The sequence below is a fragment of the Columba livia genome, chromosome 8 (genome assembly GCF_036013475.1).
Source record: "Columba livia isolate bColLiv1 breed racing homer chromosome 8, bColLiv1.pat.W.v2, whole genome shotgun sequence".
Lineage (NCBI taxonomy): Eukaryota > Metazoa > Chordata > Aves > Columbiformes > Columbidae > Columba > Columba livia.
In genome coordinates, this window is record NC_088609.1 from 25434797 (window position 1) to 25453969 (window position 19173).

At 36.8% G+C, this 19173-nt stretch overlaps 1 protein-coding gene across 3 annotated transcripts in view; it reads right to left on the reverse strand.

Moving 5' to 3' along the window:
• Positions 1 to 465: 465 nt before the first annotated feature.
• Positions 466 to 19173, reverse strand: part of ZNF326 (zinc finger protein 326) — an 89094-nt gene continuing 70386 nt past the window's right edge. For all 3 annotated transcript variants that reach the window (XM_021292332.2, XM_065071169.1, XM_065071170.1), the window contains 10 exons: positions 17411 to 17816; positions 14555 to 14753; positions 12761 to 12795; positions 11771 to 11858; positions 10973 to 11087; positions 9083 to 9230; positions 8660 to 8759; positions 7171 to 7301; positions 6280 to 6375; positions 466 to 1234 (listed from right to left, as the gene is read on the reverse strand). In XM_021292332.2, the coding sequence (XP_021148007.2) occupies positions 1016 to 1234; positions 6280 to 6375; positions 7171 to 7301; positions 8660 to 8759; positions 9083 to 9230; positions 10973 to 11087; positions 11771 to 11858; positions 12761 to 12795; positions 14555 to 14753; positions 17411 to 17816 (1537 nt within the window). In that variant the 3' untranslated portion in view covers positions 466 to 1015. The remainder of the gene's footprint in view (positions 1235 to 6279; positions 6376 to 7170; positions 7302 to 8659; positions 8760 to 9082; positions 9231 to 10972; positions 11088 to 11770; positions 11859 to 12760; positions 12796 to 14554; positions 14754 to 17410; positions 17817 to 19173) is intronic.

Sequence of the window (19173 nt, forward strand, 5' to 3'; positions counted from 1 at the left end):
GTGCATAAATTTCATCTATGATGAGATTTTGAAAAAAATTCCCCACAACAACCACAAGAGATTGTACAGTCACTTCTGTTAAGTTACCCAATTTAGGTTAAAATAATGCAAAATACTTAGCTGTCTTTAGAAACAGTTAAATTGGGCATTACAATTCCAGTTCTCATTAGCCAAAAGCTAGATTAGAAGGAAATGTGGAAGGAAAAAGTGCACTTATATATAATTTAAGATATACAACAGTGCACAGCATACAAATACAGTGAGAACATGCTTCCCCTGGACATACTACGAGGGCTGAAGTGCTCACCTGTCCCAGTAGGTAGGGTCTGAATACAACAAATGGGTCACTACGATGCAACCACAAGTTTTAAATAATTTCACACATAATATCAATCAAGATTTTATCTGAAACCAATTCAGTAGTCAGCATGGGGAAATACTTGAAATACTTAACGCTTTAAACAGTAACATTTCTTAAGTGTTTTATTGCTACAAACTGGTACATCTTATCACAAAAAGCTACAAGGCATATAATAACACATACTCTATTATACAGAGTGCAATGCAGCCCCCAAAACAGCCACACTCAACAGCACAATTTTTGAAATTCATTCTGTACTAAGAGGTAAATATAAGCTTACGCCATACAGCATTTAATATATTTACCCCACAGTCCCACATCTTTTCAACTGATCAGACCAAAAATTATTATACCCAACTTTCAATACACACACCAAAAAAATAGGATGCTTAAAAAAATATACAACACAATGTTTTAATCAGCTTTAACAGTCACTTTGCTATAAAAAGCTCAACTAAAATAGTCTTAATTTCATTTTAAACAAAATCAGAAACACGGAGGAATTATATAAACAAGGTCTCCACGGAATGGAATGCATGCATATGGTGGGGAATCTTCAACAACTTCATTTCAGACTATTAAGAAGTCTTGGCCACTTTAGAGCAGAAATAAAAAGCTGTTTTGCCCCCCCAACATATTTTCATTTTCTTGCACTTAGTTATCTTCAGTGTGGTCTAAAGTGAAGTCAGTTTGTTCTTCAGTTTCTTCCGCTTCTGCTTCTTCTGCTTCTTCTGCTGCTGCTGCTTCTTCTGCTGCTTCTTCTGCTTCTTCCTCTTCCTCTTCTTCCTCACCCTCAACTGGCTCATCAGCTTTGTCCTCTTCTTCTGTCTGCTGCTCCTGAGCCTGATCATTAATTTCAAAAGGATTTTCACCCTGAAGCAGAAGATGGAAAGCAAATATTTTTATATTAATTTCAAATATAAAATAAAACAATACTCCTCATTTCAGCAAATGAAAATGGCAGCCACTAAAAAATGCTATGGTATTTTATACAGCTTTTTAATAGTTTGGGTTTGTTGCCCTTCTATTTTTTCTTCAAGAAAATCAAAGCAGATTTAAAATCAGCTACACCTTGGTTTTCTTTTATGCACCCCAGAAACTGCGATCCCAATAAACTGTTTCATTTAATGAAAGGAGAAAAGTCACTGAGAAAAAAGCCGAAGTACGCTACACCCAAATTTCCGTTCAACATTCAGTAAATTAAATTACATGTTTAAGTTTCAAAATGTTTTTATTTAAAAAGACAGCTGCTGCTTCTTTCTTCCCAACTAAAACCAAATCTGAACAGTTTAATTCTGCTTTTCCTTATTTGCAGTCTGTCTTTATTCTGAAAAATTCTATCCAAAATGTACACTCTTCAGTAAATGAAAAAGAAATCTAGAATTAATTACATTGACTAGCTTGAAATTAATTCCTTTGCTGATCCAGAAAGATTAAGTAGATTTTTTGACAGTATTTTAAATATGCTGGCATTCTAGTTTCACATTTTCTCTGTTCCATACAATAACTCAGTACAAGACATACCTCAGCTTTCACTTCTTTCAGATATTTAAGAACTATGAACAATCAATAAGCAACGAAGAATAACTACATGAAGTATTACGAGTTTTTTTGCTGAAGCTCCTCGCAAATTCACACATCTGACGGAACTAGCCTTGAACATAGGACACCAATCACTAACTACACCAGGATTGGAATTTCAAGAATATTATTTAAAAGATGATCCAAAAGAAAAATTGAGTACTAGGCCCCTTATCTTTTTTTGCTTAAATATTTTTACTTCAGTTACATTTTTCTGGTAGAGTCTTCCAGTGGCCCACAAATCACTCTAAAAAATAGAAAGCTCTAAGAATGTTTAGCAAATGCCACTTATCAAAAAAATTATTTCCTTGATATACTGGAATCAAGAAAAATCATAAATTCAGATTTAAAAGTAACCCAAAGAAAGCAGAGTTCTGTGAGACCATGTTATTCCAAGTCCCAGGATAATCTTATGCACAAACTTTACAATGGCCAGCCTACAGTGCTTACCGCCTGTGTTGAGCCCAATCAACTCAAAGACAGTGCTGCCATATATAAACTCCTTTAATAAAGTAGTATTTAAACTTCTTTAAGATATTAAGTTTGTCTGTTTTAGAAGTAGATTCTCATACGTAAGGGTCAGGTACATAGAAAGCTGGTATCTAACTTATCCAAGCCCTATGAAAACAAGAAAACTCCCATCTCAGTTAAAACTCACACCACTTTTAGAGGATCCTCTATTACTGTTAAGTACCACAGGGCTACAGAACACCAGGGAGTATTTCACTGAACAGGTAAGTGTCCAGCATTGAAATACCAAGGTATTTACTATCTCAGTAAACTGTCTCATGAAAAAAGCATACAGAAAAGCAAGTGCCCAAACCGATTCAATTACAACATCAATGGAAAGTATTGTGAAATAAAAAGACTGAGCTTCCAAACCTTAACCCAACAAGGATTAGTACAACTTCCACAAAATTCTACTCATCTTTTTAGATAGAAGTGTGAAAGACCTCCTGACTGCAAAGCTTCTAGTGTAATTTTAATTGGTTCAGCCAAATATTTTCAATCACATTTGGGTACAGAAACAAGGATTTCCAAAGACAGACAGAAATAAGTTAATTACCAAGTTAATACTCCACCTGGTTCACTTCAAATACATGCTCATCAGTAGACATTACAGAGGAAAGACAGGTATACTAAGAATTTCGTATGGCCTAATAGAGAGCATTGTTTCCCCGCAAAAGAAAACAAAAGGTGGCCTTTCTCTGTAAACGATTCACAAGGATATCAGAAACCCTTTTTATGTGTCTGATACATGGAAGGATTTTAATCTTTCCTTTTGTCTAGGCTACGTGTAATGATGAATTGTCACTAAAGAACGTCTGTCTACAAGAACTACTTTCACCCTCCTGTAGGCAACTCCTGGTCGTCCCTGACACTTCAGGACAAGCTACAGAAAATTGTTACACTTAATTCCAGTGGAGACAGCACATCGTTCTTGGCCAACCTAGGGGAACTGGATGCAGCACACTGCTTCTGGCTGAACAGATCTCTATACAATAATAAAAATAAGTTGCTTCCCCCAACTGTTTTTTCAGAATAAAATGCACTTTTCAAGTTCTGAAACTAAGGAAAAAGTTACTGCCCTCAAGAGGAAGGTCCTAACGACTACACTCTTTCCCAGTGTTGTAGCATCAGAGGCATCCAGCACAGCATGCAGAGCCAATTTTGATGCTAGTTGATTTTGACAGCCACACTGGTCCCATGTTCCCAGATGGCTTTAAAAACAAAACAAAACAAAAAAACAACAGAAAACACGAACATAGGCACACCACTGAACTGCTGCAGAAAGACTTTATGATGACTTCAGAGCATAAAAACACAAGCAGATAAGTTATTTATTCCCAAGAGATGTATTCTTTGGGTTCCTTGTCTCTAGAATATTTAAACTGCAGAGAAAGTTTAAGACTGTGAACTGGTATTTACAAGCCAAGCTTCGGGATTCAAGTGTCCCCAGAAACCACTCTGTCTATTTATAACAGGTCGCACAAACCTGACCCAAAAGATGCCAAAGTCTCTCTACCTAACTGGTAAACTTTAGAATGCCTTCACTAATACACATGATCACGCAGTCCTGGGACACAGTGACACAAAATGTCAACCTCTATGACACTGCTCCTGAGCAATATCCAAGCAGCTTTTAATCACAGACATCATTCTATTTAGGAAGTTCTAAGTGGTCCAAAATTAGAGATAGTCATGACTTCATCAAGTAATCAACTTTTTGTCTGAGAAACAAGATGGTCTTTTTTTCCTCCTTATTACAAAGGAACTTGCTACAGGTTCACAAAACTTCCAAGATTATTATTTCAGAGTGGCCAGCAGGTGGGTTGTGGTGGATTTCTCCCCTTCTTCCCTCTTTACAATGTGGACATAGGAGAATAAGGAGAAAGGAAGAACTATAAAAAAATCATATGAAGAGCACATTGGAAACATAAAAGGGTCCTACTACACAAGACCAACACTGGGGAAACAGAGGTGTCTTTAGAAGAATGGCCAAGGTAAGAAACAATGCTTTCAAGGTTCTTTGATTAAAATGTCTATGATGAAGAAGATATCAAACAAGAGATTAAGAGAGAAGTACTGGCCTCAACAGAAAAAGAACTTCCCTAATTCAACTTTATTTGGGATATGCACAGAGAAATCCAGTAGTGTAATAGAAAAGAAAAAATATATATATATATATCTTTTTTGCTCACATCAAACTGTATCAATTGAGATGCATAAAAAAAAAACAACAGGAGCTGCCAACCTGCAATTTTGTTCTCCTTTTGTCAAAAGCATCTATGATGTTGATGACCTGCCTTTGCGACTTCATACACATCTACACAACAGTCCCACAGGTTTTCCCTGCTCCAAATTTCATTCTTCCATACCACATATTCAGGATAGACAGCAATTTCCAAAACAGTGTTGGGTTTGGGGTTTTTGTTGGTTTGCTTGGGGTTTTGGGTTTTGTGACTGTGGGGTGTGCAGGGGTGTTTCCCCAAGCCAGCATGCCCCGCATCTTCAAGCAAGCTACTTTTGGTTGGAACAAGGATTTCCTTATCTCCTAGAAGACTGCAAGCACCAAATGCATGCATCACAGGCTCTGATTCATCACATGCAGTGTGAAAAAACTGGACTCCTTCAGTCTGCAGTTGGTTATACATCTGGATAAGGATGAGAGGGATCTGCACAACCAGAAGCCAGACATATCCCACTGAGCAGGTGCTGCTGAAAGTGCATTAAGTTCAATCCACCTCAGGAAATACCAGTGCTAGGCAGTCTGAAAACATCAGTGATCTGCTTCTGAAGACAATCTTGCAAATTCTATCCTTCTCAGTTTTGCAGCTGATGAACGGCACATTTCCATTCCTCCTTTTACCAGTCCCCCACTAGGTGGCTGTACGGGACAACGCACACCCAGACATAAGGAACGCCAGAGGAGACGGCTGGAAATACACACAGATACCCAGGCTCTGGTACCTTTTCTTAACATCTACAGAACAGTTGTCTGAATCTGAGTCACACACCCAACCATGCATAATTTTGCAGGACATGACTAATTGACATTTTAAAATCACAATTTCTGCATGGGCGCACACATTGTCATATTTCTGCAACACAATCTTGCTTTGTCTGAAAAAGCATATTTTTGGGCATAGGCAATATTATAAACCCATTAAAAGGAACTACCAGAAATAGCTAACAATGGTACTACAAAAAAAGTCACCTCACCGGCCCAAAAGAAAAAAAAAAAAAAAAAAAAGTACATTTTGCTAAAGTGAATTCACATACATTTCTCAGGCCACATATTTGCAACACAGGCTGCCATAACTTTTAAATTCTCTGATCATGACAAAAACTGTTGTAAGCTTTTATTTTTTGTATGTTGCTATGAATACTAGAAATTCTATGGAATAAAGTAGCAAAGTAGTGTGTGCATTGTACTTTAGTACCAAGCCACACACTGGAGCCTTTGCTCCTTAATGTAAAGACATTCTTTTTTTAAGGGTTTTGTGCTCTGCAGTTAGTATTATAAATAAAGACACCACTGATGCTTTCCTAAAGCTGGATTTTTTTAAATAAGAGCATCTAATTAAAAATTGACTCAATATAAAATGGTAAACCAAAAGCTGGTAATTCTGAAGGTGGCAATCTTTTCTGCAGTCAAAGTCATCTGAGATGATGATCTGAGACTCGCAAAATACATTAAAAGTATTTTCAATCTAGGAGCCACCCAGAAGGCAGAAACAGATACCAAAGCACTGAGGTTTAACTCCATGAGCATGGAGGAAATAGTGACATACCAAGCATTACAGATTACTTTTTTTTTTCCATCTGCATCTTACCTTCACATACAGCTCATACCGTGCCTTGACTATAGGATTATTCAAGATACTGGTGGCAGTAAGAACACTCTCCCTTTTTATTTGTTCTCTGTAGGCCTAGGAAACAAATTTCACACTGAATAATTATCATATACCTATTACAACTGTCACACAAATTTGAATTCATCATCAGCTTCTGTAAAGAAAATAACGAGCGTACTGCAGCATGAAATGCGCGTTCTTGGCATTTAAATCCAAACCACATAATAAGCTCAATTAAGTCTGGGAGTGTTTGTGAGCTTGTTGCTTTAGTTTGATTAAAAGGTATATTCACATCTTGCTTATATAATGAACTACAACTACATGCCTGTCTACAACCACAGCTACCTGTTCTCATCAAGAGATAACATGCATGCTTTTCCATCCCAGCCTAAAATGTTGTTGAAGATGTCCCTGCTCACGGCAGAGGGGTTGGACTAGACGACCTTTAAAGGTCCCTTCCAGCCCAAACCATTCTATGATATTACATAATCACAGAAGCTATATACCTAAACAAAACATTACTTTGGCAATCTTGCTTACTTGTGGCAAATGTGATTTTTTTTCCACTCACACTACTCTTTCCATTTTTCTACCAACCTTAAAATGTATCATTATAAATTGTAACAGGGACCAATACCATACTACTGCTGATTCTAAACTGCTCTCACTTTGCATCAAATTAAAAAGATGACAGCCAAGCAAAAACATGCTGGTAACATATGTACTACATTTTGCAATCTGAACAACAAAATCTTTTCACCACTTAATTGCAGCAATACAAATTACTTGCATCATGTACTGCAACACTTGTCACCTACTATTGACTACGCTTGCCATTTTTTATTTTTAAATTAATATGTAATATCTTACTTGTTTTCCTTTTGCGTGATCAGGAGACTTTAAGTGCTGCTGAACAGAACTGTGTAAGGCCGGAACATACACACTGCAAGCACTGCAGTGAACAGTCTCAACTTTCATCATATGGTCATCAGCAGTAACCCCTGTCAAAGAAGATGCAACAACTCATTAACGCAAAATGTGTTACTCTAGGGAAGAAAAAGAGGGGATTGGTTGTTTTGTAACAGAAAATTAGAACTGTCAGTTGTTAAAACATGCCAAACTGAACCAGAGGGGCATATTCACTGAAATTCAGACAACAAAACTAGGCTGAAGGCAATGTTGGAGGAAGCTTTTCACTTGGATATTCCTCTCCACAGACTATCAGAAACAGGTAATTATGTTTTACTGTCTGAGGTCATAATATATGAACGCCTTCCTGCCCAAATAAAGGGAAATGAAATTATTAAAAAAAAAATCAAATTTAACTATTTAACATACAAAAATGCCACCTATTTAAAGTAAACAGTAACTAATATCCTTAAAATACATTTTGATACAACAAGCAAACAAAGCTTCACCAAAGCAGTTGGCTTTACTTTACCCCTCATAAGAACAACTATTTATTTCCTTGCCTGCCCTCACAACCAGGAAGCAGCACAGGCTCCAATTCCTCTTGCAATTTTAACTATTAGTTTGCCAACAGAACACTCTGATTATAAAGGCAAACATGCCCTCCAGTACTTCGGGAAAGTATAATACACAAAAAGAATTTGCAAGATTGTTAAGATGTTGGCTATATCTGTCTTTAAGTACCTTTTAACATTTAAATTTGAATTAAGGCCATATTCAAATACAGTTATTGCCCACAATAAAGGTATTCAAAAGATGTCCCCTCTGGCTCTAGCACATCTTTTCAAAGCCCCCAAGCAAAGGATAAAGGAGACTGATATGGCACAACAAGGCAGGGACACACAAACTGCTGTAGAAAACTGCCAGTAGAACAGTCAAAAAAACCCCAAAAAATCAGGTCAAGATGTAACTTGTGTAGCCAAGGAAGCACTCCACCTCCTCCTTTTACCAGTGTCCCTCAACACCACAGCAACTATCCCACTTATATTATTCAGCTCCTTGCCATCACGTTTGACCATTATCACCTCAGCCCCTTATTACATACTCTCTTCCCATCTATCTGCATCCACCTGGGGCCACTACTCATGCATTATACTGAATAAGACCGTGACAAAACCCACATAATTCCATTCGACAAGTACCTAGCACAATGTCATCTTACTTTCTGACAAGGCTACCTGGACAGCAAATATAAGTTTTGCTATCTCCCACTGTGCCTACATTCCACATTATACCAGAAATCAAGCAAGGGATCCCAACCAGGTATAGAAAAAGTGTGAAAACTAATCATTTGAATCCAAACATTTTCTTGATTTCGAAGAAGAATGAAAGGAGAACAGGACAAGCGGAGCTCCACAGTATGCACTTTCACACAAAAAACATTGCTCACCTTCCATTATATCTTTTTCAGCAGCTTGAGCATTTTCCGTTTGGTTATTTGTCTGTTGCTTACGCATAGCTGTCTTCTTGAATTTATTCACCATACACTCCTACAGAGAATCAGAAACAAAAAAAATGAACACACTTGATATACAATTGTTTATAATCCAATAGCAATCTATACTTAAAATATTACTTGGACTAGCTCTTGTAATAAATAGCAATTAATTGCCGTTCCTTCTTAAGATACTACTTTTAATTGTAAAAGTAACACTATTTTACACTGTCTTTGCTTCAATTTTTAGTAACGTACTGTGCCAAACACCATCTGCAAAAGGAATAATGATAAATTAAGCATATTTTGGAAATAAGTGGTAAATTGCAACTACGTTCTCACGTAGAAGTATTATATAAATCAAAAAAGTTGTCTCACATGAAGAAACTCCATCACTACTTTGTCAAATTTGGTTTGTTTCTGGATATGATCCAACGTTTCCTGGTGAGCTGCACTCTCCAGATGTGCCTCAATTTCTTTTTCTTCAAATGTTCGAAATTTGCAAAATGAGCAAGTAAAGGCCATTCTGTTAAGAGAAATACATTAAATATTACTATTAAAGAAGCATTCTTCCCTCTCTCCTCAAAACTATGAGGACATGACAAACTTAAATAAACAAAGGAATGGCAAAAGTGCTTTTCAAAAGAGCCTATGTGAAAAGGAAAAAAAAATCCAGTATTTTACCATTATGAAGGGTAACTGCCACAAGAACCAAATATAAACCAGGCCAGTCTCAAAGTAATGAATTATCAATGCAGAACATGAAAACTACTGAAATCAGAAGCTATCCATTTAAAAGCCACGTTATTCTGTGAGTGTATCTATCACAGCCATCTGTTGTCACTGTGTGTAGTACTTCATAGCAAACCCAGCCCATGATTTCCAAACTACAAATAGTCAAAGGCATTCATTTAAAGCTCATTTTCCACATAAAAACAATATAATTTTTATAAAGAAATATGGCTCCCTCAGTACAAGGAAAAGGCTCTGATGCTGTCATCATATACCACACTGACATAGAACAGCTTTGTACAGTGCCAGCCAGTAGCCTGCTTGGCTGTGTGTGCTAGTTTGACTGAACATGGCTTAATTTTCTTCATGCAGTTAGAAACCTTTCTTTTTCATAGCTAGCATGCTCATTATTTGGATTTAGTTTGAGAACAAGCAAAGAGCACCCTAGCACAGAGCTCATGTTTTTATTGCTCTGGTCTGAGAGCCAAGGACACTGAGCACCCTGCTTACAGGTGTGAGGCATCGAGGAAGGGGGGCATGGATGGGGCAGAGCTTGATTGACATCCACACTGATCAATGAGAATATTCCATCCCATCAGTGTCATGCTCCAGATTTAAGAGTGGGACCTTCTGGTTTGCTCTTCCTCTTGCTATTGAGCCAGGGGAGTTTGATTGGGACGTTTAGCCCAGCCTTTTGCCATCCTGCAGAGGACTCTGGACTTTCCTGCCTTTTTCCTCTCGTTTCTCTCTCTGGGATCAGCTGTGGGACCAGGTGCTGCTTGCTGGGACTGGCTGCTCAGTTGTAGACACAGTTCATAAGGAATTGCCTTGAGTATTTCATTTCTATTTTTTTTTATGTTTTTTTATATATATATATATTTACTACTGGTGTATTAGTATTTCATTATTTTATTAAACTGTGTTTATCTCAACCCAAGTTTCTCTCTTCCCTTTTGATTCTCTCCCATTGGGGGCAGGGGAGGGGGGTGAGTGAGCAGCTATCCTAGTTGTACTGGTAGCTCCGGTTAAACCACAACACTGTGGCAAGACTAAGAAAAGTTACAGATCTACTTATTCTTGCTACAAAATAGCTCACCACACATATAACACCACAATTAAGTCAATTTCTAACAGTTTATTAAGTCAGCATGTATATATATTTAACTGAAATAGACACTTCAAAAGCAGTACCATTCTAAGCTGCTTCTCAAGTGTGCACTGATGCATTTGTGGGGGAGAAGGTGTTAGGAAATTGTGTATTTTCTGATAATGCAGAGGTCCAGTGAAACATCTAAGCCACAGGATTTTGGTGCTGGGTTTAGGGGTTTTGTTTCGGGGTTTGGTGGCGATTGTTTGGGTTAGTTTTTTGGTTTTGTTTTGGGGGTGAGGGGTTTGCAGGTGGCAGAGGGTGGGCTTTTTACTCACTTTTTAATTGAAAAATTAGTCCTAAGGGTTTTTTCAGGAAAGAAGATATTCTTACAACAGGATAAAGGGAAAGAAAAACATTGCACATAGGATAAAAGTTACAGCACAAACCTGTATCCATCACCGTATTTTTCACTGTTTTTTTCCCTTCTACGCCTTTGCTTCTCTCTTCTGGCCTCAATTCGCCGCTTTTCTTCTTCCTCACTTTTAACTTCTCCTTTGCCATCTTAACATACAGTAGAGGTTTTTAAAATGTTATGTTAAAAACAAAAACAAAGCAACAATAAAGGTATTTGTCCCCAAAATGCAGAGAAAGACCCTATACCAAAGTGTTTCAAAAGCTTGATTTAAAATGCCATAGGGTTTTGCTTTGTTTTTCCTCTAAAGTCAACCAATTTAAACACTTGCTCCCAACAATGCAAACTTAGTAGTTTAGGCATTACACTCATAAAAGTAAGGAAATTCAGAGTTAAACCAAACCCTGCCTTGTTCTGCCTAGGAAAACATTGAGTTTTCCTCTGCAACTCTATAATCAGTTGGCTGCAAATTTCCAGCTCTCCTTATCAACATATAATATGGGATAAACATAATTTAAGCAAAGGAATGTCAGTAAGTAGAGAAGACCACTTGCATTAATTTCACAAAATTAAAATAAGTCAACAATGACAATATAGACACATGATCAGAAAGGCAGAGACGATATGCATGTAAAGAACAAAACAAGTGATGGATGAATGTTACAAATTATCATGTCCTCCGTGGTCCTAAATTTATAAACTCTCTTAAAAAAAAGTCATGCTACTCAATAACAATTAGAGGTCATACATACAGGCTTACTGAATCTATTCACCCACAGCCACACAAATACAACACCTACAATACCCTACCTGACAAAGGAAACCAACTTACCTCCAAAAGTCTGATATCCAAGATCGTAAGCATCTCTTGTAAAGTCTTCATATATGACAACTGCACCACTTGTGTCCACTTCAATTTCCTAATAAAGTCAAATCCATACATTTTATAAGAAAAAAAAAAAAAACAAAAACAAAAAAAACCCTCAAAACAATGCCATTCTAAATCTACAAAAAAAGAGACTGACAATTATTTCCAATAATCTGTTCCTTGTGATTTTTACCAGATATGACAATTGAGGAAAGCAATTGAGTCTAGTTAGACTCTGTGTACAAACACTTCAAGCACGCCTTAATGTCTTGAAGTCTTCGTGAATTAGTTCAGAAAATTCTCATTGTCTTCTACATAAATATTCTGACTTCTAAGTCAGACTTTTAAGTACTTAGTTGAGAACATGTTATACTAACACCTCCACTCAAAAAGAAGGAAAATAACATTCCAGTCTTTTAACACAGAACCAGGACATACATACAGGCTTAACTCACTAACCACATTCTTAAATACAGTTGTAACTGATCTTTCTGTAGGTAGGAACTAATCTTTGTATCCTATCAGAGAAGACCTGTTAACAGAGGTTCTTTTTTTATTTACCCTCTCTCCTACATGTGTCCTGTGTCTTATCCATTCTTCTTCACTGCTGTTAAGTGCAAAATGGCACAGGGATTACTAAATTTCTCAGGCCACCCAAGCAGGTGACAGGTTTATGAATTCAAGCCAACTACCTATGACAACATAAGCAGTGTCCATAGGACAGCTCTCTGTGTATTACAATAAAAGGTACGGCCTAGAATACACTTTAAAATTCATTTTCCAGGCTATCTGCACAAGATTCAGATAAGGTGAAGAAAAGAAAAAAGTTCAGAAAAGCTGATATAGTTAAGTGTTTAATTTTTACACCTCTAGCTTAACAATTATTAATCTTATGGTATACTGTACAAACTTCTGAAAGAATCACAAATATTTTCCAGTTCTGGGAATCTTTACCTCTATAGTAGAATCCTGGAAAGATGACTTCATGTCTGTAAACATAAAATGAGAAAGAAATAAATAATGCAAAAATGCTGTCATCGACAATTCATTTTAAGGCAATAAGAATTTAGGAAAAAATTCAGCTTGTTATGCAGCTAGGACAGTACACATTTACAATCTATCATATTTTAGTAATAATACTAAATGTAAAATCAGTTACTCTTGGGCATATAATCACCTAACTCCACAAAACAAAAATGTCAAGACTGAAGGACAATGTCATTTTGAGATATCTTTTCATACAGATATTGTATATTATATAGATTATATATACCAATTGCATCCAATTTTCTGTTAGTTGTTACCCACTTTTCACTTTTTAACCACATGATATTGCTTAGATCATCTTACAGCTGAAGTCTCAGAAAACTGTATTAAGCCACCCAACAGTTTCTTCCCCCCAGTCTCAGAGCCACAGGACAGGCTGGTTAAAAGTGTATTCTAGTAGGCACCATCTACTCCACTTCTTTAAGTAACCAGTATTATACAGTACACTGGTCCTTAAATTGTGGAAATCAGCGAGGGGGGAACAGATAACAAACAAGAAGAGCTCTGTCTGAAAGCAGTGTAGAAAAGGAGAACCTACAGGAAGTACTGAAAGAAGAGCAGCCTTGATCCACCTGGATGCGTATTTTACAGACCACTTCATCACACCACAGTTGGCAAGTCCAACAATAATGTTCTCTATACAAAACGCAGAGGAAGGTGTTCTATACACCCAGTGCCTGATGTTTTTACAGAACTCTTGAAGTTAAAAGCAACAGTTTTATAATACACAGTAGTTTAACTAGAATTACAAAATAAAAAAATAAAATTTTCATGTGGAAGTTTTTGCCAAGCCTGTTTATTTACCTTGCCAACTTTTTTCAGGTGTGATTTGAAAATAAAGAATATAAAAAATTACAATATAAAAACCAAACTATATAATACACTGCAGATGCAAATTACTGAGGAAAATACAAGCACAAAGAAACCCTAAAGTATGACTGCTGCAGACCTTGTTCATAATATCTAATACTCAAATTTACATCCCTCAGAGCAAGGGATTTACTCAAACCTCATTGGTGAATTTTTTCTCCAGCTTTGACTGTAGAATCAGAATTATTAGAACTATAAGACATCTTTAGGGAAGCCAAGACAAACCAGGCACCACTAGTATTTTGCAATTTATATTTCCAGTTCTTCTCTCCATTAAAGAATTTTATTTACAAGAAACAATCTCTCTCTGCCTTTCATAAATTATTCTGTAACAGTTTCCACTGTTTTCTCAGTGTGCCTCCCTTTCCTTCTCCTCTTCAACCACACCCTATCTATGCCTTTATTTTAGCTCCACTGCAGTTGATGCACTACTTTTTATACCCATCCAAGTATCTGGACAGCAGGGCCCAGCTCATGCAATGGCACATTTTAATATTGGTGAGGCATCATCACTTAAGGCAACCTGAGATCTGAAATTATTTTCAGTGGTGAAATTGCCTCCAGGAAGTATAAAGTCTGAATGCAATAGTCTTCAACAGACATATTTAAACACATCAAAATGTTCTATTTCATTCAACAAATTATCTTTGCAGTAGAAAAGCTAGAAGAATAAATTCCTTAAATCTGTTGTGGGGTACTCTAAAGGTAGAAAATTAATTCCAAAACAGCACATATAGCCCTCTTTCTTAATATTAAAACTAAATAATTCCTAATGAACTGAAATTTTAAAAAGTCATTTTAGCTTTAAGAATCATGGCACTTGTTACTTACTAGGTGATTTTTTCTGGGTCAGCTTCAAAATAGGTTTTGTCATTTTGGGTTTCTTGATAAATGTCCCACCAGGTTTGTTATATGGCTGTGGTATCATTTTTCTTTTTATTCCTCTTGCAGCAGCTGCTGCAGGACTGGGTTTGTTATGATAGTCAACAACAATTCCAGGTCTGTGCATTCCTCCAAAGTCTCCCATATGCTGAAAATTTGTGAAATCAATAGAAAGGTATTAATATATGAAATCAATAGAAATAAAACCATTACTTGGTACAATAAAACTGCAAATTAAGTAAAGTCTGCATTCTATAGCAAAATGCAGGGGAAATTTAAGCTCCCAGTTTGATGTTGTGTTTTGCAATGGCTTTGTGGGCGTTTGTCCAGTGGAATGAATACATATATATAAGCTATGTTTCTGCTTATTCAGAACCATTGTCCAGATAATGAACATGTCTATCAGAGATCACATCTCAGCCTAAAATCCTGGCTCCTCTCTTCAGATTCTCTAGATGATGTAGGACTTTTCCCTCTGGGAAAACCACAAAGACTACCACCCAGTTTTTGACACTTTAGTCAGCAGTCATTTAAAAATGGCATTTTCTTTATGCCAAATGATTAAAAGTGATTCGAAAACTGAATACAGAAGGTTGTCCAGCCTGAAACAGCAATTAATTGAAGGAAACTCATTCTTTCTTGTACTTTTCTCTCCACTGAACTCAATAAATTCAGAATTAAAAAGGTGGGTCTGGAGGAAGTGATATAAAAACACGGCAGCAATAGGAATGAAACTTCAGTTGAAAGACTAAACCTTTCTATTATTTCTAAAACACTGTAAAGTCACTTGTGGACACTTGTTTATGAAAGTTACCTCTCTGAAGGCCCAGATTAAAAGAGTAATCTGAAGAGGGAGAATTTAGGTAGCTGCAATATTTTCAAAAGTGCTAACATACTTCTGAATATTAACTCAATTATTCGATTAATAAAGGGCAGAAGAGAGCCCACTGACTGGATGGGTGACTTGGATAAGCAGAAATATTTGTATTGCCATGAGAAGAGAATTAGTATTATGCTATCAAAGTTGGAAGAACATAAAAATAACTGCAATATACTGTGTGAAAAATATGACTTCTCTTTTTTTAAAGCAAATTTTAAATTACAGTCAAGATGTACCAAAACAGGCACTTTTCTTAATCAGAAGTCCATGCACAAGATCTCCATGTTAATTTATTTAGTTGAGATAGTTACAGAACTACCTAGCATGTACATTTATACTCTACACATATAAATTTTACATGAAGTATGCATTTGGACAACTCTTTTTTTTTTAAACAGATAGTCCATCTATTAAAGGTGCAATGCATTTCACATATGGTAAGTAGTTAGCCTTCACATTCTCCTTTATTATATAAAAGACTAAAAAGATAAATTTCAAAAGCAAAACAAAAAAAGAAATAAGGCTACTTGGTTGTAACTCTGCACAAAACTTTCAGATCTAAATGACTTCTGAAAGGATGGCATCCAAGCTTAAGAATCTCACACTTTCAGCTTCACAAGCAGAGAAACAAAGATTAGAATCTACCTATTTCTCATACCATGCTACATGCTAGCTAGCAGCCATGTGCAAATCTGAGCTAAGATTTGAATATGGCAACTACAGTAGTCAAGAATGCTGAAATGAAACAACCACACAATTAGGCATTTAAAAGACCCAGTTAAAAATAATCTCTCTACACTTCAAGTTACAAACAAGTTGTATGCTTTAATATTAAAGAATTGCTTCCCAAAGAAATATGGCACGCTTAAGAATTTTAAAAGTTACTCCTAGAGGCACAGGCAGAAAAGTGTTCACTGAACGCTTTGTGCTTAAAAAAAACAACCAGAATTGGGATTATAAAAGCAAGATAAAGGGACACCATCAACTTAAAGTTAAAACTTCTGACAGGACTTTTTTTTATTCTCTCTGTTGTATTTTTTTTTCCCCTAGCTCATTTAACATCAAGCATTATTTCTCCCAACTGTGATCCACTATTTCTTGTACAGTTAATCTTGCTGCTTCTTGGACATAAGTTTCTGCATCCTACACTGGAAACAAATCCAATGAAAAGGAGCTAGAACGTTAAGTCTTCAAAACAAAATTAACACAAGTAACAGGACTAGGCACACTATCTGGAAATTAATCTCAGTTCTGCAAAAGGAACTGATTTCAAGTTGATGATGCCCCTTTAATCACGCTTTAATTTTGAAAAAGTCACTGTAACTGCTAACCACCCGCCTTTGCCGTTTCCTCCACATCACCCTTCCAATACCCAAGTCAGAGTAAGAATTAAGCTCAAAAGACTTGATGTTTGATAAAGCATGTGTTCAACATATTAACGAATTAGCTAAACCTTTACAGGAAGCAAGAACTACTCTAGTATTCACAACCTGCATTTTATTTTTTGCTTATACATTGCACCTTTAACCTACTCAAAACTTCAAAAGGCTTTGAATTAAACTTTCGCAATCGTCAAGTATTTCCCCACCAGCAGCAAAGATGCTAGTGTTTACAAGGAAAAATGCAAGTCCTTTTAATCCCTTTTAGACCAAACCTATTACTTTTATCCTCACCTTTCAAACAAAAGGAGAGATTTAACAAACCTTATCAACTAGTCTTCTATTACTCATTACTTTCAACAGAAGGAGGGACAGGGTTCTGCTTGAAGACAGCTTCAAGGGGGTAAACACCATTGTCAACCATGATAGTTTGCTTGGACAAAAAACCCACACTGTACTGCACAGTGCATTCATTTTAAAGCAGTGGTCTTGAAAGGGTTTAAAAGAGTGTCTAGTGAAAAGAATCTGAAAAGATTCTGTACTTACTCCTCGGCCTCGGCCTCTGCCTGTTGATGGTCCTCCAAAAGCATCATAGTTTCTGCTTCCAAATCCACTTTCAGGATAAGCAGGCGTTCCTCTCCCCCGAGAGCCTACAGGTGCAGGCTTCATATGGGGTGAAGAAAAACTGCTGTAGGAAGAGTAACTCTCTCTTCCTCTGTCCTCCATAAACCCAGGCCTCAATTTTGAACGGGAGTAAGGTGCTTCCCAGCTAGACCCGCCCTGGTTTCTACCTCCGAAAGAGTCAAGGCTATTCCGGTAGGAGTTGTCAAATCGACCACCATAACTACCTCCGAAGCGGCTTTGTTCGGGTTCATTATAACCATAGCCAGATCTGTACAGATCTCGCCCACCCAGAGAAGACCCGGAGTCGTAAGACTCATAAGGTCCAAACCTGGAAAAGTTGCACAGTGAGGAGAAAAAAAAGTAAGCTTACTAATGTTATACATTTCAAAAGACAAGTTATCAGTTGACATTTATCAACTAAAAATCAATTTATTACTATACTGGTCCGTACAGTTGTGTTATTGTTTAATCTTGATTAGGGCTGGGCAAACACACCATGACCAGATAGAAAGCTATCTGAGCCATTTTTGCTACAAACAATTCTAAAGTTCAGTATGCCTGAACTTCGTTTACTTAAATTTTCAGCAACATTTACTAAAACATTACTAGAGCCCAGCCCTAGTCTCACAAAAATAACCACCTGCAGACATTTATAGGCTAGTCAAACGCTCCTTTCTTCAAAATCATGCCCTCATACTCTAATACTTAAACAGCAGTGAAAAGGTGACTTAGTTGTGAACTATGAAGAAAAAATGTATTTTTTTAGTGGTACAGTTGCGAATATTAAACACCTCACAGTTCTAATTTTAAATAAAAAATACACATGCTCTTCCATTTATATTTGTACTTTTTGGAAATTTTCTTTCCTGCAAAACTCAGTCTCCCAATCAAAGAGTTCATGGTCTTCAGTGTATCCGTCTTTCACTTGCAGACCATTAAGTCTAGCAACTCAGGATTTTGTAAGTCTATCCCAATGCATGCACAGTGGACACAAACACAGTCCTTGGAATTTCAGAATAGAGTAACAAGGAGCTGAAATCTTTACTTATCTATCAAGAGTTTGTTTGGGGGAAGGAAGGGGGTGGTAAGGGAAGGAAGAGGGTGTCGGGCTAGAAATCATCCATATTTGTGACCACTTGGAAAGAAAAAACATTAGTATCCCTGCAGAGTTATAACAGGGTGATTCAGCAGGAGCTGGGAAAGACAACCCCTTGACTGAAAAAATACAGACTAGAACAGACTCAAATTACTAACTGAATCTGTACTAAACTGAATGGCTTCTTTTAAAAATCTAAGTCTCAGAAGACCGAAAGCTACACAGAAAATGACATAATCTACAGAAAGAACCCATGCACAATATTGATGTTATATGGCAAGAGACATTTCAGTGTTCAAGTAGTCATTCAACCTCAATCATATGCAGATTACTGTATGGTAGGTACAGCTCATTCCTGATTCTCTGCTCAGACTTTTAAGTCAATCTTAACGATCATCTTCAAACAAAGTATACTTAACTGTTTAACAAAACAGCAAAACACAACACTTCTCCTGCCTCCCTACTTAGTACTGTCCTTGCCCAGTGGCACCACGGTGACTAGAGAAAAGAATCATACAAAACTCTGGCTGCAGCCAGATAAGAATTCAAGGGCGCACATAAGAAAACCATCAGATTATTTAAGTTTTCT